Below are 25,881 nucleotides of genomic sequence, written 5' to 3'. Positions count from 1 at the left end.
TTTTTCTTTATTATGAAATAGATAGATTTAATAAAAGTTCTCATATTTTGCAATTAGTGTTCATTCAAAAGAAATTCTAAAAAAAGGTCTTATTACCAATTCAAACGTGTATATCACACAAATTAAAATCCTCCTAATAAGTTGTGACTTTTCATTTCACTTTCAACATTGGCTTTTTTAAAAAAACTTTCAATGCAATAGTTCCTAGTGGCTTAAAAAAGTGAAACTTTCGAACACTATAATAAATTTAATTATGTTCATAACTATAGTTTGCATATTTACGGGTTGTAGCTACAGTTTAAGTTATTTTGTTGGTATAATTCATGGGTTTGTATAATTCACAGGTACGTTTGTATAATATAACTAATTTTTTTATAAACTCAAAATAACGAATTTACATAAACACAAACATCTGAATTTTAAACAGTTATACAAATTCTGAATTATACAAACGTGTGAATTGTACAAAATTAAAAAATGGAATCCTGTAATTATAGCTAAAAGTAGTTCGTGAATTATAATAAGGCAAAATGTAGTTATGTTAACTAATTAACTTGTATATATTTGTTTATCCTAGTAATTTTTCCCAAAAAAAGGGAAACTACATAAATGAGTCATAAAAAATCAAAATAATTACATGTTCATACATCAATCCAAAGTAATTCAAGAAATATTCATTCTCTCAATTACAACCCATACCCCCATTCATTAAGGATGATAATTTTCGCTTAACTAATACTAAATCAATATTATATATTGTATTGATATCATTAAGGCTGATAATTTTGTTTGACTGAGAGTAAATCAGTATATATATATATATATATTGTATTGGTATCATTAAGGTTTCTTGCTCAGAAATTACTCATTAGTCAATGATATTGTAAGAGTATAACAATATTGTTGTGGTATCATTAAGTTTTTTTCTTGTTCAGAATTATTCATTAGTCAATGATACTATAAGAGTATATGTATATTATTGTGGTATCATTAAATTTTCTTGTTCAGAAATTACTCATAAGTCAATGATTATGGTATCACTAAGGTTTCTTGTTCAAAATTACTCATTAGTCAATGATACTATAAGAATATATATATATACACTTATAGTATCATTGACTATTACCCATTAGTCAATGATACTATAAGATTAATATATGTATATTGTTGTGGTATCATTAAGGTTTCTTGTTCAGAAATTACTCATTAGTCAATGATATTATAAGAGTATATGTATATTGTTGTGGTATCATTAAGGTTTTTTATTCATAAATTACTCATTAGTCAATGATACTATAAAAGAGAGTATGTGTATATTGATTTAGTATCAGTTAAGCGAAATTATCAATCATAATGATACCAATACAGTATATGATACTAATTTAGTATCAGTTAAATAAAATTAGGTGAGGATATATAGTGTAATTATTTAGTGGGATATGAATATAAAGAAATATATATTTACAATTATTTTACTTCTATGGGGTAATTGCTTAGTTTTCTAAAAAAAGGGCAAAATTAATAAGCTTAAAATAATGACCTTATACATATGTTAATTTGTCATGGTGGGCACATGACTTTAAAATATTGAGTTCTCCACTACTGGTAAGTTGATGGATTAGAAAAAACTTGCATAGAAATCGAGGAACACATATCTTTTGAATAATTTAATTTACAAAGATAAGGAGTTTGGGTATTGTTTGCAATAAATTTTAATATATGGAATATAAACTAACTATACATAAAATCTGAAAAAATAAGAATATTATTAATAAAATGGTATGGGTACAATTTTGTTTGTTCCTAGATTCTTCTCTTTGAATTTTCTCCATAATTCGAGGGTCGCTAATGACGTATTTCTCCAACTTAGGAAGCCAAATCTTGATCTCTTTATAATCCCATGAATTTATGGAATTTACAAGATGTCTTTTCAAGAAAATATATTGCTTTTTATTTAGGCATTAGCTAAGATTTAGGGTAAAGTAGCCTCCATGAAACATAACTCATTTTGTAAAATCCTATAAAATTTCGATGTCCACGCGTACCCCTAAAACTATTTGTATATCATGAAAGCATTATTCAATTATTCAAGAAAATACACAACATAGCTTGACACTACATGTATCTTTTTGATAAAATGAGAGAATTCCTAATTAAATTTTCAGTAATACTTTTTTATTGTTTTCTTTTTATGTGCCTAAGTAAGGTACAATTGATCTCTAGAATGACAACGAAAGGTGAGATGAGATTATCGAAGCATATGTATATGAATATCACATGTATTCTTAATTATTAGATAATTAAAGTATTAAAACTTATTTTGTATTTCGTTTCTATTACTTCCTCCGTTTAACAAAGAGTGACCTAGTTTGATTTGACACAGAGTTTAAGAAAATACAGAAGACTTATGAATCTTGTGGTCCTAAATTAAAGTTATGTCAAATGTACAAAACTGTCCTTTAATCTTGTGGTCTTAAACATGTTACGTGGAAAACTGAAATTAAAATGTTACCAAAAAAGAAAAAATGTCATTTTTTTTAAACAGACTAAAACAGAAAATAGATTATTCTTTTTGAAATAGAGGGAGTAATATTTTCTTGGTTTTTAGGATAGGAAGGGCCAAATGATGACCAGTCACAAATATAATCAAGACAGCAAATTATAGACGCGAACTGAAATGTATTAACATTGCTAATCTTTTGTTATTAATTTACATGATGTGAAAAAAATATCTAATACTTTTTTTATATCTTTATTGGAATTTGAATATGAGATCTCGTGAGTCCCAACCTAGTTATAAGCTAATCCATTGATCACTAAATCACAGTACTCTTTATGTTTGGCTCGACCAGTGGCGTAGCCACAGCAATTCCAGGGTGTCGGAAAGTTACGTTGTATATATATATATATATCAAATTCTAAATTTAAAGGATATATATTTAAAGTTGGACACCCTCGATAAAAGTTATGTTTTTGGCACAGTAATAGATGATGTCCATTTGAATGAAGGAGTCTTGGGTTCGAACCCCAAATAGCACAATATTTATTTTATTTTATTTTGACAGCGACACACCATTATTCTTGGGGGCTCGACCTTATTACCACTACAAGAAATGCCACTTTTTTGTGGTGACAATTATCGGCTGCTAAAGACTAAAAAGTCCTACTAAATGACCACTAAATCACACTCTTAGATGTTTTGGCTCGACTTTATAACATTTGTGAATGTGAAATCTCATATGTGGCTTATGTCTCATGCATTCATCATTAGAAGTATCATGTCATTATACTATAATTGTGACTTAGATATTCCTCTTAATTTAGATTCCATTTGTCTCTCTAAAAGATAATTATTCTTGAAATTTCACATAATTGTCATGGAAATTAATCAAATAGTCGCAATCCAAAGAGAAGATTCCTCAACCTTATTTCGAAATCAAATGATTAACTAAAATCAACGTGTCGATCAAAGAGGGATATATATATATATATCTAGCTTCTTGGTCCCTTTTTCGACTTAAATTCCTTTGGTGAACTTAAAAAAAATGTACTTTCAAGTGTTGAGTAGAATTACCATCAATGGATTACAATATTGATAACATGATCTTTAGAGATGTCCTATCTATCACGCCTTCGAATTGAGGTGAGATGTGATTGACATTTAAAAATCTAATCAAACACTTAATTTACAGGATGATTGAATATTGTTTCACTAGTCAATTAGTGCAATCACATGTACACAAACATAAACTACACCGAAATAGCCACAGTCTAAAATCGTACCTTGTTATGGGTTCGTTCCAACACTTTTTGGAAAAGAAATCTTCAAGGAATCTTCACACAAACTTTATTGGAATTGGAGAAGAAAGAAGAAGAAGAAGAAGAAGAAGAAGAAGGAGGAGGACGCGTCTTCTCTTTCTCCTATTTTGAGAAAGATACGTTATTTCTCTCAGAGAAACCTTTTATAATCTTAGAGGGACACAATTTTTCAAATAGTTGGGTCTCTTTCCTTTTATTAATAAATATAATATATAACAATTATATATTATTTATTTATTAATATGGATTCGGGTTGATCCACATGGATGACCTGATCCAATTTCCTTCATCTCTCACTCACGCATAGTGGATCAACTCTCATTCCTATTTTGTAGCTTCATACTAATTAACAACTAGACCGTGTAATTAGTTTATACTTCGGAATCTTCGTTGCTATACATCCGTTAGGAATAACATCTCGATCAATGAAACTTAGAGTAGATTATAGTATGTAGTACCCTAGATCATTTATCACATTCATATTTCTCATTATCTCTTTTTCTTATTTTTGAGTTCATCATTATGTACTTGTCTCATAGGCAAACATAAGGACTTCAATGAACACAATTAATGTGATAATATCCAATGAATCTCTAAGATAGCAAACACCAAATTGGATCTCAAGAAATTAAATAAAGGCATGAGGGTACAACATGAAAATTACATATAACTTTCAAGGCTTCACATGATAGCAAGTAGAGACTAAACTTGTATCGCCCATATGGATCACTATATGCATATATGGTATGAAACATGTATCACAATAGCGTATGTCTTTTATTAGTTAAATAATGTGCATATGCCTAACTTTGAGTTCACAAATCTACTTATCATTTTATTCTTTAGAACTCACATCTGCATTAGAAACATATTAACTCATTTTAATCACAAATGATTGAGCACAAACTAACAAACGACATTTTGATTATAAACTTTCAGCTCTCTATTATCATCACTTCTGACAATGGTTAGTTTATAATTGTCTTATCTCCACTTGTCACTTAGACAATAAGACGATTGCCTGTGCGAATAAGCCAATTTCTTCGTTTGTTTGACATATTTTATATCTCAAAATTTTATGTACAGTACATAAAAAAAAAATGATATATGCATATGAACCAACAAGAATGGAGAAATATGCATAAACCAACATTAACTTCAATAACGTGAATTTACATAAACATGTTTGGAAAAATAAAATATAAATACATCAGCATCTATGTAAATCCAATAACTTCACATGTCTCTCGTAAGCATCACATGCTATGAATTTTGTTAAGGGATCTACTATCATTTAATACATAGATATATATATATATATTTCATGTTCACTTCCTTTTGTACTACCATGTCTCTTACAAAATTATATTTTTATTTCAATATGATTCACCTTTCCATGGTACTTTGGATCCTTTGTATAGGCTATTGCAGTCTGACTATCACAATTGATTATGACAGGTTCAACAACATTGTTATTCACACCCAAGTGAACTAGAAAATGTTTAAGTCAAACAACTTCTTGCATAGCAGATGAAAGTGTTACGAATTCAGCTTTTATTGTAGATAAGACTATACATGACTATTTCTTGTTATTCCATAATATGGCACCATCATAAGTAAGAATGCATATCCAAAGGTGAATTTTCTCTCATTTAGATCTCCTCCCCACTCAGTATTTGTATAGCCTTTGAGTAGCAGATTATTTCCTTGATAACATGAAGAATAGTTGATTGTGCCTTTGAGATACCTCAATAGTTGATTTTTCAGTGTTGCAGTCCTAGATTGAATTGATATATACTAACTAACCCAAAAGCATAACAAATATCCGATCTAGTACACTTCATAGCATACATAAAACTTACGACTACATTGGCGTAAAAAGTTTTTCTCATTTGTTCCTTCTTATGTGAAGTCTGAGGGCATATCGTTCGATTCAAACTTCACTTTTAGATACTGAAGTGTTTATGGGTTTGAATATTGAAGCGTTCAAGAATTTTCATAATGTAAGATTCTTGTATAAGAAATAACAATCTCTGAAAATCTTAACTCCAAGAATGTATGTTGCTTCACCCATATTTGTCATCTCAAAAGTAGATGATAACCACTATTTTGTTTCTTTTACAAAATTAACGTCACTTACAACTATTAGTATATCGTCTACATATAATGATAAGATCACAAACTTATCTTTGAATCTTTTGATGTATACACAGTGATCTTCATGAATCATAAAAAATTCAGACAATATGATCGCATTATGAAAAAGTAAATACCATCGTCTAGAAGATTGTTTAAGGCCGCAAATCGACCTTTGAAGTTGATAAACCTTATTTTTTCGCCTTTATTAACAAAACCTATAGGGTATTCCATATAGATTTCTTTTTCTAGTCTCCATTGAGGAATGCAATTTTCACATTCATTTGATACAAATCAAGATCCAACTTACCCACTATAGATAAAATTACTCTTATTGAAGTAAAATGTACAACTGGTGAAAAAGTTTATTCATAATCAATTCCTTCCTATTGTGTGTAACTCTTAGCTACCAGGCGAGCTTTGAATCTCTCGATACAACTATCTGTCTTACGCTTGATTTTAAGAATCCACTTATTTCTAATAACTTTTCGGTCTATAGGTAGATCAACCAATTTGCATACTTGGTTAAATTTCATTGACTCAATCTCTTCTTTTATTGTTTGAAATCATTTTTTGCTGGGCATGTAAGAGTTTCATTTATATTTCGTGGTTCCTCATCATCTGAAGTAACTATAAATTTTTTCCTTCATTCTCAAATCGACGACATAAAATTTGTGGATGACTTATTTGTCAAGGTTGAGATTGACAAATTGATTTATCAATTGGCAAGTTATTCTCACTCGAGCCATAAAATATAAATGAAATTTGGTACATATGATGTATTTGTGGAAATAGGAGCTAATCTATGCATAAATATTTATAAGATGAATAGATGATGTATGCAGAACTCACAAATGGGATATGGAATGAAAGAAATCTGAGGATATTTGAGAAACAAAGTTGATCTTGGAAAGCTATAGCTAGATAGATTATATATGCTAATTGCTAGCTGTGTGAAAGCTCCTCCTAAAATACGTATGCTAGTTCATAGTTTCATTTTTAACACTAACTTTGTGTTATTCTGTTTTAGCAGTGTTGGGATGTAGCATGCTATGAAATTTAAAGAACAATTTTGGTGGTTTATGAAAAGCTAGTTGTCGGAAAAAATATTATATTATATGTTGTTGCTACTAAATAACCAAGTCTTGGATCCATAAATAAAATAATTCTCATGATATTTATTAATTATTAGTTATCAATTTTTTTGTTAATAATGGGCATTACGTAGAGAATTTGCATTTTGATTTGGTTGTTTCAGAATAATTTAAGTTGTATATGATTCTTTTTACTGATTTGATGGTCTTGAAACAAATTTGTTTGTTTTTAATTCAATTTGAAATCTCTATCATTTTATGAAAATATGTTGGATACAACCCTATAAGAAAATAATTTTTTTGGACCTAATTTTTTAAAAAAATTGAATAACTATTGACATTGTTAACATATTAATACTTGACATCATTCAAAACTATTTTAAAGAAAATTAAACAGTTAATGAGTAACAATACAATTAATTAATTAAAAATATTAACTTAGCTTTGTCCCAATTTCACAATAATTACAAAAAAAGGATTGATATCACTCTATCCATTTATAAATAAATTTAGAGTTTGAACTACTCTTATTGTTTTTAATACTTTATTTATATAATTTCTATTTATTTTTAATTTAATCCATGAACTGACAAAATTTCGAATTGATTTATTTTAAGTGCTTTAAAGTTAAAATAATTTTTCAGCACTTATAAAATGTTGATATAAAATTAAAAATACTAATAATAAAAATAAATTAAAAATGCTAAATTATAACTTTTGACTTATAAATCAAAAGTAATAAGCCAATCTAAACATAAGCACAACCTCGCTTAACCCTCATTTATCCAGGTCGGACTTAAAAATCACATTCTAAAATGAAGAAACTACATAAATGGGCCATAAAACTCAAAATAGTTACATGTTCATACCCCAATCCAAATTAATTCAAGAAATACCCATTCTCTAAAAGAAATAATTTACAGTCCATACCTCTATTCATTAAGACTGATAATTTTCGCTTAATTGATACTAAATAAATATCATACATTGTATTGATATCATTAAGGTTGATAATTTCGTTTAATTAATACTAAATTAGTATATATATAAGTGAAATTATCAGTCTTAATTATCAATACAATATAGGCAGGGGCAGAGCTACTGTAGCGGAAGGGGGTTCGACTGAACCCACTGACTTTTCCGTAGACCCTATATTTGTATTAAAATATGAAGTACAATGCATATATATATTTCTTGTGAACCCATAAGCACATTGAAGCGTTTGACCCAGTGATCACTCTGCACCCAATGAGATCGTTCACCCCCTGCGGAATGTGGGTTCAAATCTCGGTAGGCACATTGTTTTTTGGGATTAATTTCTAAACGCATGTTTATATAAAAAAATAAAAAAATAGAATATCGGTAATGAAATAGTATTTGTGTCGTAATTTTTTTTTTTTTTAAAAAAGCAGGAAAATAGTATTTGTATCGTACTCTGAAACTGCAATATATGACTATTGATTTCTACTCACATTCAAAAAGTTCAACTCAATTTTTTTTCTCCAAAAGTTAGGGTTCTAACTTTTATTGTTGATCTAATTGATGTTATCCAATATCTGGCCTCCGATGTGTACTCTTGTCTCTCCCTTTACATTTTTTTCCTTATTTGTTTTTAGTGAACTTGTATTTGTTCGTTAATTTGATGATTGTTACTTTAGGTTAAGATCATTGTTCTTTTTAAAAATTTAGAACCCACTGACGTGAAATCTTGGCTCCGCCTCTGAATATAGGATAGTAATTTAGTATTAGTTAATCAAAATTAGTTGAAATTATTTAATAGAGTATGAATATAAAGGAATATGTATTTATAATTATTTTACTTTATTTGCTTAGTTTCCAGCTCTAAAATTTGTGGCCCAATCGTATCAAAAACCGGTCCAATGAGCCCAAACGACGGCTTTACCTAGAGAACGCTAACCATAGTTTGTAACACTGTGACTCTGTGAGCAAGCTGCTGGTTTGCTTGAAATCATGGCTGCTGCGGTTGCTGTTGATGTTGATCTTCTTTCATGGAAAATTGAAATTTTAAAACTGACGGTTGGTGTTTTTTCTTTTCTGACATCATTATTTTTTTTAAAGTTTCCACCGATTGCTTAGGCATTTTCCATCTAGGTTGCTGGGTTTGTTTGGGAAGAAGAAGGGATCAGGATATGTGTGTTTCTTTTGTAGCAAAAAATAGTTTTTTTTCTTTTTTTTCGTCATCTAGTAAAGAGTTAGGATGTGTGTGTTTCATGATTTATTGTATAAAATAAAGAAATGATTTTGGCAAAATAGAGAAGCTTTCTGAGACAGACAGCCTCTTTGATCTCTCAGTCAAAATGCATCTTTTGATAATTAAACTTATTATCTGAGAATACCAAATTTCATTTGTGAAAGTTGTTCTAGCTTGTGGCATGGCCATAAGGCTTGTTCTCGTGTGATAAGAAGAGGTAAGTGTGACAAAGAAAGAGAGAGTGTTGGTGAAAAGTTGCATGGAAGGGTGGATCAGGTGATGAAGGGTTAGAGGAGGAGGTAGGGGTACAGAGATAGAGGAGGGGGGAAGGGGAAGAGGAAGGGAAGACAGTGGTGGCGGTTGTGGTGGCAATGAGAGAATCAGGAAGGAAGGGTGATTAGTGGTGGGGATAGTAGTAGAGAGTGAAAGAGTAATGAGAAAAAAAACTAAAAGCAAGGAGAAAGATCAAATTTGCCCTTGAGCTATGTGAAAGATGTAGATTTGTGCTCCGTTGAAAAAAATATGACTTAATTGTGGTAGACGTGGCATCATTGGGTGTTAAGCTTCCAACATTTGAAAAATAAGGGGTTATCTAGCTCAGTTGGATAACAACAAGGGAACATTTGACTCCAACTATAATGGGAGGGTAAATTTATACCATTCTACCTAGTTCAATGGTAGATTTGACCTTTTGCCTTTTGAGAAATTAACTTTGGAATTAAATCAAGATTACTAAAATCCTAGTTTGTTTTTGATTTGATAGTTGTTAATTTCATCAATTCATGTCTAATTAGTTTTACAAAGTGGTTTTTAGTCAAAGTAGAAATATTATTATAAATACGGGTGCTACTATATCTTTTATTAGCGAAGTTAAGTGAAGCTTGAATTAGGATCAAAAGAATATGAGTAAATGCCTATACCTCGCTCATTTTCTAGTTTGTTCAAACTTTTTACCTAGTCATTGTGTATCTTTTACTTGTGGGTAAGTTACTTTTTGTGATATTTCAATACTTTCAGGTTTCCATCATTGGTGTATGTGGTATGGGAAGAGTTGGAAAGAATACTTTGGTGAAGAATTTGAATAATGAACTCATAAAGACTATTGCGTCAGGGTCTAAACTGTCTTTTGGTCTTGTGGTATGGGTTACAGTTCCCAAACCGCCAATAGACATAAACAAGGTTCAAACAAAAATTGCCAATAGAATAGACGTAAAGGTTGATGTCAACAAAAGAGTACAAGACGTTGCCAATAAAATTCATCAAAGACTCACGCAAGAAATGAACTCAGTTCTTATACTGGATCATGCTTGGTAAGCTATAAGTTTGGATTATGTAGGTGTACCCCAACTTGAAAATCTCGCAAGAAGCAAAGTAATTATTAACTTCTTGTTTTTGGATCTTTGTAGGCAAATGAAAACATACACCGAAACAAAGGTGTTCACTATGAATGAGGATGAATCTTGGCAACTGTTTGTCAAAAAAGCAGAAGATAATGCCTCTTTGGAGCATATTCAACCATTTGCAAAGGCAATTGCAAGAGAGTGCAATGGTTTACCTTTAGCAATTGTTGTTATTGGAGCATCTGTGAGGGAAGAAGAGGGTCGAGTTGTGGAAAGAATCTTTAGAATCACTTGGAATGTCCAAACCTCATAACAAATATGTCAAAAAGAGAGGTGACATTCAAAGTTGTTTCTTGTATTGCTCCTTATATCCGATGACTATTCCAACAGATGATCTCATACACATGCCGATGGGCAGATGGGTTACTTGGTGAACGTAACACATGAAGCCTACAATACGGGAATCACAATGATTGAGAGTCTAAAAGATGCCTGCTTGCTTGAAATGTATGAGTTTGATTCTGTGAAGATGCATGACGTTGTTCAAGATGTTGGGTACATGGATAGCTAATTCCTTTGGGTATGCACACAATTCTCTTATTCAGGTTGGATTTGAGTTGGCTGAGATATCACATATTAAAATGTCTGCTTCTCTCAAGAGAATATCTTTTGTAGGTTTTAGAATTAATAATCTACCTGATTGCTTCATGGAATGCCCAAAGACAACATCTTTACTTTTGCAAGACAATTATCCTCTTGTGAAAATTCCGCATGAACTTATTTTTGCATTTCCATCCCTAATAGTTCTGAATCTGAGTGAAACTGGTACCACACTGCCTTCTTCCATCAATAGTTTACATACGGAAAGAGTTGAAATTGACAACAAAAGTTGGGATAAACTTAGAGGCAGTGACAAACTAAAAAGGACTTAATCAGTGACAACAGAGAGTGATCTATTGTGGATAACTTTATGCTACCTTGCATTAATTCAAGTCAGAAATGGGTTCAATCTTTAAGTTTGATGGGTTCAACCTTTAAGATTCTTAGCACCAAAACTAAGATCAATCTTATAGGATAGTACAATTTGTGTTCTACAGAAGAAAAACATAATGACATAATTCTATTCAAAAAGTTTAGAATGGGTCAAGTAAGGGTTTGAAATAATCAAAACAGAAGAGAAAAAAATACAAGCATTTTCGCAGCAGAAAAATAAGAGAAGCCTCTGCTGCACTCTTTTCTCAAGAATAAAGGAAATGCAACAGCTGATACTCTCTTGCTGGCAACATTTGTTTCTTTCTTTTCTTTCCTATATGTTTGCTTTGTTGTTAAATAGTAGGGAAAAGAAAGGTCCAAAGTACTTGTTAATATAAAAGGAATCATTCTTCTCCCATCTATGCAAAAGAATGAAGAGGCTACACAACAACTATATAAAACTTATTAAAGGTTTTTCTGGAATTCTACTTTATGAAGAAGGAAAATGTAGTAGTAAAATATAGAGATATTGTGGGTAAAACCTGAATTAACCGTGGTGCACTTGCGGGAAACTCCTTGCCGAGGGCCTGTGCACCCCCGGGATTAGTCGGGGCTCAAAGAGACTCGGACACCCGGTGCAAATCAAAAAAAAAAAATAAATATAGAGATATTGTGCTAAGTATTTATCTTGCAACTTCATGACTGGTTAAATAATTCTTCTTTTTAGCGTAATTTTTCCAATATCATAGTGTTTTCTTCCAGGAGTTTCTCCATTCAAGGAGTCGAATCCAATATCCTGGGTAGAAGTGAATGGATCAACAAATATTTTTAAGATTATAGTAGAAAAGAACGGTTGTCTAGTTCTTAAAATAAAAGGAATCATTCTTCTCCCATATGAGCTAGATTGAAGAGGCTCCACAACAACAATTTAAAATCGAATAATTTATTTTCTGTAAGTAGTGCCTTAAACAAAGTAAAAACAATCAGCTTAACTTCATTTGATCATCTATGAGAGCATCATTAGCATTCTCATAAAACATTTTTCTTTATTTACCTCAAGAGTAATATATTCAATGAACATACTCTTTCTGTTGTATCTAACTTTGCTGTTGAGGTGGGGAAGTTTGTGTTTAAATGCTTCTATCCTAAGATTGAAAATATAGTTCGTTTCTCGTCAAATGTTGAAATTATAGGAAGGACATGGAGAAGCTAACAAAGTTCAGAGATGCTATGAAGGAGAAGGTGGATGGAGCTGAGAGAGAAGGCTATAAACCAAAACCAGATGTTTTGAAGTGGCTCAAGGTCTTAAGGAGATGCTATCAAGGAGAAGGTGGAAGGAGTTGAGAGAGAAGGCTATAAACCAAAACCGGATGTCCTTAAGCTCAAGGATGTTCAGAAGCTGGAGAATGAATGGGAGTCTATTCAAGAAAGCATTGCAATGACGAAGAAGCTTGCATAAAAATGCTGTCCAAATTGCTGCCTTCAGTTGGAAGTCTCCACTCAAGCACAAAACCCGTGAGATCAACTTGTAAGCTTATAGATATTGGAGAAAGCTTTGAATCCAATTTGATGGTAGAATATTACCCGATGAAAAAAAGTTGAGTTCATCTCAGGACCATCAATAGAAGGCCAGTCAGCAGCAACAAGGAATCTCAACAAAATCCTACAACTATTAGAAGATGATGAGGTATTATTGGAATTAAACCAAGACTAGTAATCCTAAAATAATTAGGATTTGGTACTTGCTAAGCTGAAAAAGTTGAGATTATGAGTGAATGATTAAAGCTTCCAATTCCTTCTCACTAGTTTTGCTAAATTTCTTTATATAGCCATTGTTACATTTTCACTTGTGGATAAATTATTTTTTGGGCCTTTTTAATCCTTTCAGGTGGGGATCATTATGGGAGGAGTGGGAAAGACTACTTTGGTGAAGAATTTGAACAATGAGCTTCTAAAGACTACCGCGTCAAGCTCCAAACTGCCTTTTTATTAAATTGGATACTTCATCAATTCTCAATGGAGACCACACATGGATGACTAGATTGAAAAGATTCCGCATTGAAGTTGGGGAAGCTCCAATACCAGTAAAATTCAACAAGTCAGCAAGGATGATATATGCATATCTCCAATTGTGAAAGTTTCAGCAAGGGAGAGCTCTCGGTGAATAGGCGTGTCAGAGAAATCTGAGAGTTCAAGCAAGATTTGTTAGTTAGCTTCACATCATGGCTCACTGGTAAGTCTCAGGCTCTCAGCTTATTCTCCAATGAATATACAAGTATACTTACTACTGCGTACTCAAGTCATGGTTTCTTCTTCCATTAATTTTCTTGATTTGTTCTCCACTTAACTTTGTTCTGTATACCATGCCATGTTATCTCCTTGTTGCAACTTAAACGTGGTTTATTAATACAGGTTGCTAGCATTCTACTTAGCTTTACCTCGAAAAATATATGCTTTAAAAGAAGAGATCGAGGGTGTGTGGGGTATGACACAGGTTATTTCCAGAATATAATTTTTTTTCAAAATGATTTCTTGAAAATATTTTCCTTGGAAATGTTTTTCATTGTTTGGTTAGACAGTGTGAAATAGTTTAGCCAAGTGGCAGAAAAGAAGTGTAAATTTGATTTTAACTTTAATGGAAAGATAGGACATTAGAAAAAATGGGGCAGTTTGAAGTTTGATTTACGGCAGGTTTTTGTTTGAATGTGTATCAAATTTGTAGTATAGAAGAAGACTTTAGAACCTACTGCTCCCACTTCCTCCATTCCCTCTCCTCACGGGCAGTTTTCAAACCTTGTGATTTGCGCAGTTTTTTTCACTTTTTTTCTGTTAGTGTTGCATTCGTTATTCTTGGTGTACTTCCATACTCTTTCTTTAACTTATAAGTGACAATGGTATGTTTCCTGGTCAGCCACTAAAGAATCTTGGTAGTCAATAATGTGAAATGGAAGCTTGTCACATTTGCAAACAATTACTTTTACAGACCGTATAAATCACAAGTATAGTGTTGTAGCATATTTTGCCATAGTTAATTTCCTTACTGAAAAAATCTTCATCATGCCAGGCAGTATGACCGTGCAACTTTACTGGCAAGAAACAAAGCTGATGGCTTATACTCTGTCAAAGCAGGCTACTCAACCCTTTGTGCACAGAATGAGATGGTGGAAAGCTGGCCGTGGAAACTAATTTGGAAAACAAAATTACAACCAAAGGTGATTTGCTTCAGTTGGAAAGCACCATACGAAGCATGTTTTGACTGAAGATAATCTCAACAGAAGAAAAATGCACATTGTCAACAGATGCTACTTGTGCAAACAATGTATAGAAACCAGCAGTCATCTCTACTACACTGCTCAGTTGCTATAGAAATTTGGAATATGTTCGTTTCAGATTTTGGGCTCAGTTGGGTCATGCCTGAGAGGAAAATCTGGAAAATAGTCCCTGCTTGTATTGTTTGGTGAATTTGGATAGAAAAGGAATATGTTTGTTTCTATTGCAAATTGAAGCAATAGAAGGAAATATGATGCAACACAAAAGAAGCCCAATTTGCCTAGAGCATAGCACTAGCCTCACATCTCGTACACCAAAACGTCTAAAGGCCGATGTTACCATTTCCTCCAAGGTTTCTCCTACTTCCTTTTTGCTGCAATGCTGTTATTGTTGGTCAGATGTTTATAAATATAGATATATTTTTCATGAACTTCTTATCTTATGTCGTTTGTAGCTTGTGGATAAGAATATTTATGAGTATAGAGAAGTTGTGGCAAAGTTTTTTTGTTTTTATTTTAGGACATGGTCTTTGAGGTACCAAATGGTGGAATATCCTTGAGATTTTTTTCCTGCACTTGCTAAAATTAAATAAGCTCTCACTCTATTCTTGTTCATCTTATATTTTTTTGCCATATGGATGATCCTGATATATGTTGTATTTGCAGACAAATACAGCTTCTGTTCTCCTTGAAGTAAATATGAGATGCATAAAATTCCTCCATGAACAAGTGAAGGTGTTTTTTTTTGCCAACTTTTACCTTTTTCATCATCTGTAGGAACTATATTACTGTACTAATTAAAGACAAGAAAGTTTTTTCAGTTTTCTTTAATTAAAAAACAAGACAAGAAAGTTTGTGGCTCTAATATGAGTATCTTCTAAACTAAGGGGGCGTTTGGTAGAGTGTATTAGCAAAATTAACGCATGCATTAGCTCTGTGTTAGTACTACCTTGTTTGGTGCACTTAAGCCAGCTAGACAAGATGAAATGTTAAGATAAAAAATAGTGCATCTATTATGTATATATATTTTGATGTTGAGTTTTGTTTTTAATATGCATAGTGTGTGAACGACACTTGCTTGAGATGGACCAAATTCAAGAATTTCTGGGCGATTTGATCCAGCTCACGCTTGAACAAGCTAAGGCTCTCAATTTTGAAAGGAAAAAGTGGTAGAGGGACACATAAGAGCAGAATCTACGTAGAAGGTTTTGGATCGTCATGCCAAGTCGAGATACTTGATGGTGTTCAAATAGCTGCTATGTCACAACAAATTGCGTAGCTTACTTGTGCATTGGCAGTGTCCGAGGTTCAACGAGTTGCTGAAAATGAAAGAATGAGCAAAGCCGTTGAGAAAATCAATGAATAAGTGTATAACCTCGCTCGTCGGCGTAGTATGTCTCGTTCTTCAAGAGGACCCTCGAGTGAAGATAATGCCGAATACATAGCCTCCGCCTCTTAGCATCTCTTTTGTGATCATTTTATACTTCTTGTAGCAATTTTTTTAAAAGATTTTTATGTTTTTATATTATGATTTTAGTGTTTATGGATGTTTGATGAAGTTTGTTATTATGTTGTGTGCATATGCTTATTGTTTGGAATGAATATGTAACAATTTATTTACAGGTCGTAGGAGTAGGTGCTTGCAGCTCGCTCGCTGTCTACTAAATGAGCCTTCACTGCCCGCCCGGACATGGTCCTTTTGACCGTCGCTTCTTAAAAAAAAAGTGACACCATTTGTCGTTTAGACCAAAAAGAAAGATTTTGAAAAGTAAAATAATAAATGATGAAATCTGTCGTTCCAAAGTGATGTTGACCGTTGCTTTTCACAAAGTGACAAAAGTGACTGCATCGCTTTTCTGTCAATTCGTTCAAAATAACAATGCTGTCCGTTGCTTTTGGCCGTCGTTTTTCAAGCATTTTTTAGTAGTGGCTTTTAGCGACATTAAATACATAACAATAATAAAGAATGCTAAAGTCTTTATCAACATTAGTTAATTGTCATTAGATTTAATATTGGTATAGGCTTAGGGACATTTAAGAGTGCTAATTGTCTCTAAAGATACATATTTAGCGGCTTTAAATTATTGTCAATAATTAATTGCTACTAAAGATCCTTTTTTGTGTAGTGACTTGATTTTTTATGGTGTAAAACTGTTCTCAATATTTTTTTTGTTTAATTTCTTAATTTTGGTCTCTTTACCACAGCTAAATCGTTGATTAGAAGAAAAGCAAAACACAATGGAAAACTCGCTTCTGCCCTCATTGCACCAAGAAAGTAATGGTATGATGTCTTTTGATAGTTCTGGTGTATGTTGAGTATATATATCTGCAAGTTGGTAGAGGTATAGTCATTTTCACTTTCTCCATATTTATTAAAGTTTCCAATTTTAGAATAACTTAATATAAAGTTTATGACTTCTAATATCTACTGCCAAATTAAAGCAATATGAAAAATCAAGGGAGTTAAGTAGCTAAGTGTTAAACATGTAGAAAATAGTAGAAATACAAATATTTGAATACTCAAAGAAAGGAAATAAATCTCCTCTCTAGATGAATTTGGTATAGTAAATGTATGTAACTAAAAGTCTTTATATTCCCCTCATATAATATACTAGAGACTAATTTTTCTCAATGTAAAGAGTTAAAGCTCAATGCTACTTTTGCTTTGTTAGGTTACAAGAAACAAATTGGATGATGAGACACCTGAGGGAGATGTATTAAAAAGTCTAGGAAAAAAAATCTCTTGGGAGAGGCAACATAGAGGTGAAAAAAGTGTCAAAATGATAAGACCCTACTCAGTGGCGGAGTCAGAAATTTCGTCAAGAGTGTTCAAACTTTAAAAGAGTGGATTTTTTTTTTAGGGAAGTGGGTGCACAAAATATGGTTTTACTAATGAGTGGGTGCATCCAAATTTAAATTAAATTAGATATCATTTAACTAAATCATACAAACACTTAAATTATAAAACTATCAATGATATAAATCAAAACTAACGGAGAAAAACTAAGAAAAACATTTTTAGCTTCTAATTGAATAGACTCCCTTAGGTTGATATCAAATGAATTGTTAGGAGTTTTTTCATGAATTTTTTGTAGTTCAAGAGAATTGTTGAGACCTTTTTTTCTATAGTTACCTTTTCTTTTATCGAGATTCTTAACTATTTTTAAAAATAATTTAGAAATAATCAAAAGAATAAAAGTGGAAAGTGACCTTTAAGTATATCTTTAAATGTAATTTTTTAGTACTATTAATTCAAGGCTAGAAATAGAAAGATAGAGCAACTATTTTTGTTCCTTTCTTCTTTCTTTTTTGGAAAAAAAAGATTGTGTTCTAAGCAAGAATCGAACTTGGGTCATTAAACACTCAGCTGAGCGACATTACCACTAGACCAACACCCTTCGCTGTGTTCATTTATCTACATATTCAAATAATAAAGAATATTTTGCCTATTTACGTCTGATTTTCCGGCGAAGGGTGGTCAGCTGACCACCCTTACTGGGCTGTAGCTCCTTCCCTGACCCTACTACGAGTACTTAAAATAGACCAGGCTTACGTGAGGTGTCTGAATGAAAATTGGTGTCAATCGAACATTAAAAGAAATAATAACAAAAGCTAAATTAAACTATTGAATAAACAAAATTTAGTACATGTGAATAATTATTTATTTCTTGTATCAATTTAGAGAGATAGTATGTAGAAATCATATGCCACTAACGGATTGCAGTTGGTACACCAATGGAGTTTATAGGTTGACAAGAAATGAAAGCTTATTTAGTTTCACAAAATTACTATGCAGTAAAACCTCACTAAATTAATATTCGATAAATTAATAATCTCTAAGATAATATTTTCCTTCGGTTCAAACTTAGGCCAATGGAAAAAATTACTAATTTCGATAAGATAATATATTTTTAAAAGGCCCCTATATAAATATATATGGTCCCATTAATATTATAAATTAATAATTCTTCAAAAACACAAATATATCTAAGATAATTTAGTGATATATGATTCTATTGTGTTTTATTTTTTTGTTAAAATTTAAATCTAGTTGAAGCTTAATATCTCTAACTTTTCTTATTACATCCAAAAGTTTTGGTGTTGTTTTTTTGAACTGCACCATAAAATTGTGAAGAGTTCCAAAAGAGTTGTATCATCTTCAACTTTATCATCAACATTGTTTTTTTCGATGATATCCACAATTTCTTCTAAGCTCTGGATCTCTAAAAATGTATGATTTTTATGTATTCATTGTACTTATGTATAATAATATTTTTTATATGAATTCAATAAATATGATACATAAATTAGTAAGATACAATGATTTTGATGTAATCAAAATTAACTTTCATTAAATTTCAAAACACACTTTAAATTAATAAATATTAATTTATCAATTAAATAATACTCTATAAAATAATAATATTTCACGGTCCATCTATATTAATTTAGTGAGGTTTTATTGTACTTGGTAGACAACTGAGATTTCAGGAGACAAATTTGGTTTGGAACTTTATCATGATGCCTAGCTAGAGACATTTTCCTTGTGTGACTGGCTTTTAAGGGTAGACTCTTAACTAAGGCAACACTACAAAGAATGAATATGATTACTAATTAAGGATGATAAGTATGGTCTATGTGTTGCTGATCAACTGGAGATATTATAACATCTGTTTGTGGAATATGATAATTGGATCAATAATATAAAATAGGCCCTACAAAGGTGGTCAAGTATCCCTCTGCTGAACTTGGTAATCAAACACACTTAGATGGTATAAAAGGAGGAGTTGGAAGAAGTTTTATAAGGAGCTAGCCACAACCATTTGGGGTACAAGGATCTATCACACGCTACTAAAAAATACTGAAATTAGCTACGAACTTTGTTGTGGGTCTGTCGTTATTTTGCTCGTAGCTAACAAAAATTTGTTGCTAATTCATCATCAAGTAGGATTTGCGACATATTTTGATGTTTAGCTACAAAATTTGTTCGTCGCTAAATTCAATTTTTTTAGTAGTCTTGAAAGGGCATAAATTGAAAGCTACTCAGAGCTTAATGGTGAAGGTGAATGGTAATATCACAGATATAGAAGGAGGTGAAGGAGAAAAATAAAGAAAATATTTCATAAATGGCTAAGAGATAAAACTGCATAGTGCTTCTTTGAGTAGAAATCTAACACCCTAAATAAACATATTCAAAAATAACTTCACTTCTAAACAAACATCGTTAACATATATTGTTAATTTCGAAATTTCTATAAATAAACAAACATATTAGTATATACAATTACTTGTATATGTATATAAATTATTACAATGGATAAATAAGCAGTTGTATATAAATGTTGAAAGTTATACCATGAATTCGTATAAGGTATTGTGGGTGGTAATTATATACAAGAAACAAATATACAAAAAAAATATATATATAACCAAACAACAATAATGAAATTTTGTATGTACACAAATATGTATAGATAAATACAAAATAAAAACGAAATACAAAAAGGGCAAAAAACTGAACTATACAAATATAGTACATTAAGTACCACTACATAACAATAGTTTTAATTTTCACCAACATAGCAATAGTTTTTCTTCAAAAATAGGAAATAATATTAATTAAAAAATCAATAAATAAAAAAACAGAAATCATGGTATTAATGAGCCACGATATTCTCAACCTCCCTGATTTTCTCCCAATCTTTTACATTCCATGATTTACTCAAATTGGTTACACAATTCTCTCAAATTAAAAAAAAAAATGTTTTTAAATCAAAACAAAACTCTCTACCTCCCTATTTTGAAAGAATGTACAATTATGAATACCAATAATGTTTCGATTCTAATTCAACACAACGAACGATGGGACGCGTCAGGTATCTGCAATAAATCATGAATGGATTTTAGTCTGCAATCTAAACCTATTAATATTGTATATGATGGTGTATTTTATGTCACTGAACAAAACAAATTTGTGTGATTAGATTTGGGTTGATTAGAAGGTTTAGTTACTTTGTCAATAATTATAGTCGGGTCCCAATTCCCAAATTATAATTGTATATGATTGTGTATTGATATTGTAAGTTACGTTGTTATAATCTGTTTGTATTTGTTTTGGTGTATTGTGATGGTATTAATTGATTATAAAATGAAATTCGTGATTTTATTTTTGTGTATTAATTGGTAAAATTGATATTATATTTGTTGTTGGTGTATTGACGAAATTGGTGTATTAATGCCAAAATTTCGTGAGTACTTTTTTAGTAGATGATTAGGTGTAATTGATATTGTATTTGTTGTAGCTGATTTGATGCAATTGATAGTGTGTATAGACTGTTAATCAACACCACATTTCGTTATTATTTTTTGGTTTATAATCTGATGTATTTATATATTTTATGACGTATATAATAACCAAATAACGTGTTATTTTTTTGGTTCATCTATTGATATATTTTATGACGTATATAATAACCAAATAACGTGTTATTCTTTTGGTTCATCTATTGATATATTAGATAGTGTATTTTCTGGTGTAATTGATGTATGTAAACACCAACTAATGTATTCATTTTTTGGTCCATATATTGGTATATTAGATAGTGTGTGATTTGATGTGGTTGATAGTTTATTTTTCTGATGTAATAGACAGTGGATGTAATTTTGGTGTAATTGATAGTGTATTTTTCTGGTGTAAGTGATGTATGTAAACACAAACTAACTTGTTAATTATGTGGTTCATCTATTGTTATTTTATATGGTGTATGTGATTTGTTGTATAAACACCAACTAACGTGTTAGTTTTTGAGTTCATGTATTTGTCTCTTAGATAGTGTATTTTCTTGTTTAATTGAAATACATAAACATCAACTTTTATGGTGTTTATATATATCTACTTTTTGGTGTAATTAATATAGAATGTTAAATTTTTATAATTACTAATTTAGCATGGTTTCAAATGAAGGTATGCGCATCAACAGAATATCTTCGTAGAGTTATAAATGGTGCAAAAAGATTTACTGTATGTCTAAATACTCGAATGTGTAGTTGTGAAAGATTTCAACATGATGAGATTTCTTGTAGTCATGCAGTTGCTACTAGAAACAACATCGTGAAGATTACTGTTCAACCTATTATAGTAATAAGAATTATCAAGATACTTATGCAATCTTATTTGAACAATTGCCTTGCAAAAGCACTTTGAATATTCCAAGAAAACAACCAGGCAAACCATCAAATAACGATCGTAAGAAGAGATTCAACGAAAGAAAATTCAAAAGGTGTAAAGTCACTCATAATAAATGTGATACATCAGGGTATAACAAAAAAATTTGCCCCAAATTTGCGATTCAAAATTAACATTGGTGTTTTTTTTTGTTTAAACAAGTATACATTTGAATCTTTTGGATTTTTGTTGAAATATAGATGTTTTTAATGAATGTTAATTGCAGTTTAAACAATATTGGTTAATGTTGATTGGCTAATTCATATTATTGGTGTATTGATCGTTGGTGTTTACTTGTTTGTATAAATTTTTTTTAGTGAAAAAGTTGTTGCGCAAACTATTATTTGTATGATTTACGTAATATTAATGTAATATTTAAAATAGATTGGCTAGTTCAAAGGCTCAGTTCATAATATTGGTGTAATTACTATTGTAACATTGGTAATAGTATATTGGTTTAATACATTGTTATTTTCTTGGTGACATATATACTAATATTTAAATTAATTGGTGATATATAATGCCTAAATTGTTGTTATTATATATCAACCTCACATGATGAATATGTAAAACAACTAATTAGCTTAAACAAAATATTTTGACAGCCCAATGACACATTTTGACAATATATACATAAACAAAATTGTATGTACCTGTCAGTTAATTAACCACAATATAAGTAACAAATTGAAATATTCTTCGTAATATTAGTGTAAAATGTAAGCGGTAGTATATTAATGGCTGAATTGTTGGTATAATATACCAACCTCATACAATGATATCTATACAACTAATTAACTTAAAAGAGGTGGTTTGACACAACAATGAACAGAATATCTTGAAACCATATACACAAACAATTAAGAATCTAAACTGATCAAAATACATAAAACACTAAAACTAATCAAGAGAATGACTGAACATGCCAATTAAAGTATCTTTTAGTTAATTAAACACAATATAGGTACCAAAATTGATCGAAAATACATTATTGTTCTGCCTATTATATTAATGGCTGAATTGTTGATATAATATACTAACCTCACACAATGAACTATTAAACTTGACAATATATACACAAACAACTAAGAACCAAAACATATCGAAATACAAAAAAAGCACCAAAAGCTGATGGAAAATACCAATTAAAGTATTTGTGAGTTAATTCAACACAAAATAAACACCAAAATTGATTGAAAATAGTAATTAAGCTGATATCCAAAAGTGTAATAATAACATTTTACAAAGAACAACAATTCAATAACCATATTTTATAAAATTCTTTCTTAACATAACATGGTCTTTTCAATCCCTCCCTTTCCGAATCAACTGACCGCCACTTTCAGTTGATTCACTTTCACTAACAGTATCAGTGCCAATCTTCCTCTTTTCGTAGATCCAAAGTAATGCTTCATATCTCCAATGACAATCTGCAGCATAAAAAATTGACGTTGAAATATTCATATCTCCTCAACAAATAAACTCTGTGAAAGCACAAGTATTCAAACCACAATCATTATAAAAAAAAATAGAGCAATAATTAGAATCCAAACATTTTATAGTACCAAACTATTAAATAAATACAATATACCTACATTGATTCATCAACAATTGTCATTGGATCTTCAACCAAGAACTATAATTGATTTGTTAATCCTAGAACTTTTTCTGGGCTTCCTCCTCAAATTTTAACCGAACTATGAAAATATAATCTTGAATGATGAACTTAAGCGGAAATAAAAAAATGGTGCAAGTGATTAACCGATGAATATGAACAGAAGAGAGAAGAACAATGACTGAAATTTCTCTCAATGAAAATTTAGAAAAAAGTGAATTATTGGAAACATAAAAAGTTTTTACTTTACATTGATTGAATAAAAAAGGAAGAAAATAAAACAATATTTGAAACGATAGAAACATTTATATTAAGAACTCTAATTGGGGAGATACGTAAGACACATAATCCCAAAAAGATGAGAGAAGAAAATTGCAATTAAATAATTAAATTAAATTAAAAAATTAATTAATCTTCTATGTAGGTAATTTATAAACTACGTTTGTAATTAAATAAAAGTATGTGTATATATTGTTAATAAAAGTCTTAAGTAGTATATTTTTATAATTTATACTAAATGGAATATACCTACATTGATTCATCAACAATTGTCATTGGATCTTCAACCAAGAACTATAATTGATTTGTTAAGCCTAGAACTTTTTCTGGGCTTCCTCCTCAAATTTTAACCGAACTATGAAAATATAATCTTGAATGATGAACTTAAGCGGAAATAAAAAAAATGGTGCAAGTGATTAACCGATGAATATGAACAGAAGAGAGAAGAACAATGACTGAAATTTCTCTCAATGAAAATTTAGAAAAAATTGAATTATTGGAAACATAAAAAGTTTTTACTTTACATTGATTGAATAAAAAAGGAAGAAAATAAAAAAATATTTGAAACGATAGAAACATTTATATTAAGAACTCTAATTGGGGAGACAAGTAAGACACATAATCCCAAAAAGAGGAGAGAAGAAAATTGCAATTAAATAATTAAATTAAAATAAAAAATTAATTAATCTTCTATGTAGGTAATTTATAAACTATGTTTGTAATTAAATAAAAGTATGTGTATATATTGTTAATAAAAGTCTTAAGTAGTATATTTTTATAATTTATACTAAATGGAATATACCTACATTGATTCATCAACAATTGTCATTGGATCTTCAACCAAGAACTATAATTGATTTGTTAAGCCTAGAACTTTTTCTGGGCTTCCTCCTCAAATTTTAACCGAACTATGAAAATATAATCTTGAATTATGAACTTAAGCGGAAATAAAAAAAATGGTGCAAGTGATTAACCGATAAATATGAACAGAAGAGAGAAGAACAATGACTGAAATTTCTCTCAATGAAAATTTAGAAAAAAGTGAATTATTGGAAACATAAAAAGTTTTTACTTTACATTGATTGAATAAAAAAGGAAGAAAATAAAACAATATTTGAAACGATAGAAACGTTTATATTAAGAACTCTAATTGGGGAGACAAGTAAGACACATAATCCCAAAAAGAGGAGAGAAGAAAATTGCAATTAAATAATTAAATTAAAATAAAAAATTAATTAATCTTCTATGTAGGTAATTTATAAACTACGTTTGTAATTAAATAAAAGTATGTGTATATATTGTTAATAAAAGTCTTAAGTAGTATATTTTTATAATTTATACAAAAAGATATGCAAATTAATACATACTAATTGGGTTTATATAAATACCTAGGATTCTTCATATTCATTTGTTTCATTGAACAAGAAACGATATCATCATTTGTTTTGGACTCATTGTTATTAGAAGTAATTTCCTTTACGTTTCTCTTTTTCTAGATCAGCTTTGTTTCCCCTCTCAACTATTATGATGCCTTTTATCTTTGCCCAATTAATAATTTGTTGCATTCTTATTGGGTCGTTTCTATGCTTGGTATACTTTTTTCATTTGATTTGATCTCATCAACAACTCTAGATTTTACAATTAACCCTGCAATGTCTTCCAAATTTTGTGTTAGACCTAAAGAAAAAGATGGAGGATCATCAATATTTTTGCCATGTAATTGAATACCTCGACCGATTCTCTTGATAGAGTTTGAACATCTATTATTTGTGAATAACTACTGAATTAACTATAAATTGAAGATAAAAGATGAAATAGATGAAATTTTATGAATCTATTTAAAAATTATAAACATATAAAAACACAAAATAAAAAAAATGATTGAAACATGAAATTGTTGAGAAATTTTAGGAGCAAAAT

The 25,881-nt window shown here is 30.3% G+C and overlaps 1 protein-coding gene across 4 annotated transcripts; it reads left to right on the top strand.

Annotated features, from left to right (window-relative positions):
• Positions 1 to 8,939: 8,939 nt before the first annotated feature.
• Positions 8,940 to 13,807, top strand: LOC125875469 (disease resistance protein At4g27190-like). Of its 4 annotated transcripts, none has more exons than XM_049556420.1 (6): positions 8,940 to 9,086; positions 10,279 to 10,571; positions 10,668 to 11,206; positions 12,767 to 12,875; positions 12,961 to 13,260; positions 13,462 to 13,807. In XM_049556420.1, exons 1-3 carry the CDS (start codon positions 9,021 to 9,023, stop codon positions 10,912 to 10,914), a joined length of 606 nt encoding a protein of 201 aa, XP_049412377.1. In that variant the 5' UTR covers positions 8,940 to 9,020; the 3' UTR covers positions 10,915 to 11,206; positions 12,767 to 12,875; positions 12,961 to 13,260; positions 13,462 to 13,807. The 4 variants fall into 4 exon arrangements, with proteins under 4 accessions (XP_049412377.1, XP_049412376.1, XP_049412375.1 ...); XM_049556419.1 differs by having other exon boundaries at positions 10,668 to 11,181; positions 13,462 to 13,561; XM_049556418.1 differs by having other exon boundaries at positions 12,767 to 12,815; positions 12,904 to 13,260; positions 13,462 to 13,561.
• Positions 13,808 to 25,881: the final 12,074 nt, after the last annotated feature.

This window comes from Solanum stenotomum, chromosome 9 (genome assembly GCF_019186545.1).
Source record: "Solanum stenotomum isolate F172 chromosome 9, ASM1918654v1, whole genome shotgun sequence".
Lineage (NCBI taxonomy): Eukaryota > Viridiplantae > Streptophyta > Magnoliopsida > Solanales > Solanaceae > Solanum > Solanum stenotomum.
Note: the sequence above shows the minus strand (reverse complement) of the source record. Positions and strands in the feature narration are given on the sequence as shown.

Excerpts from the sequence above, each read along its gene's own strand:
- LOC125875469 (XM_049556420.1), top strand. The coding sequence starts at position 9,021 with ATGGCTGCTGCGGTTGCTGTTGATGTTGATCTTCTTTCATGGAAAATT. Across the intron at positions 9,087-10,278 it reads TTGAAATTTTAAAACTGACG|GTTTCCATCATTGGTGTATG; the intron begins GTTGGTGTTTTT and ends CAATACTTTCAG. Across the intron at positions 10,572-10,667 it reads CTTATACTGGATCATGCTTG|GCAAATGAAAACATACACCG; the intron begins GTAAGCTATAAG and ends GGATCTTTGTAG.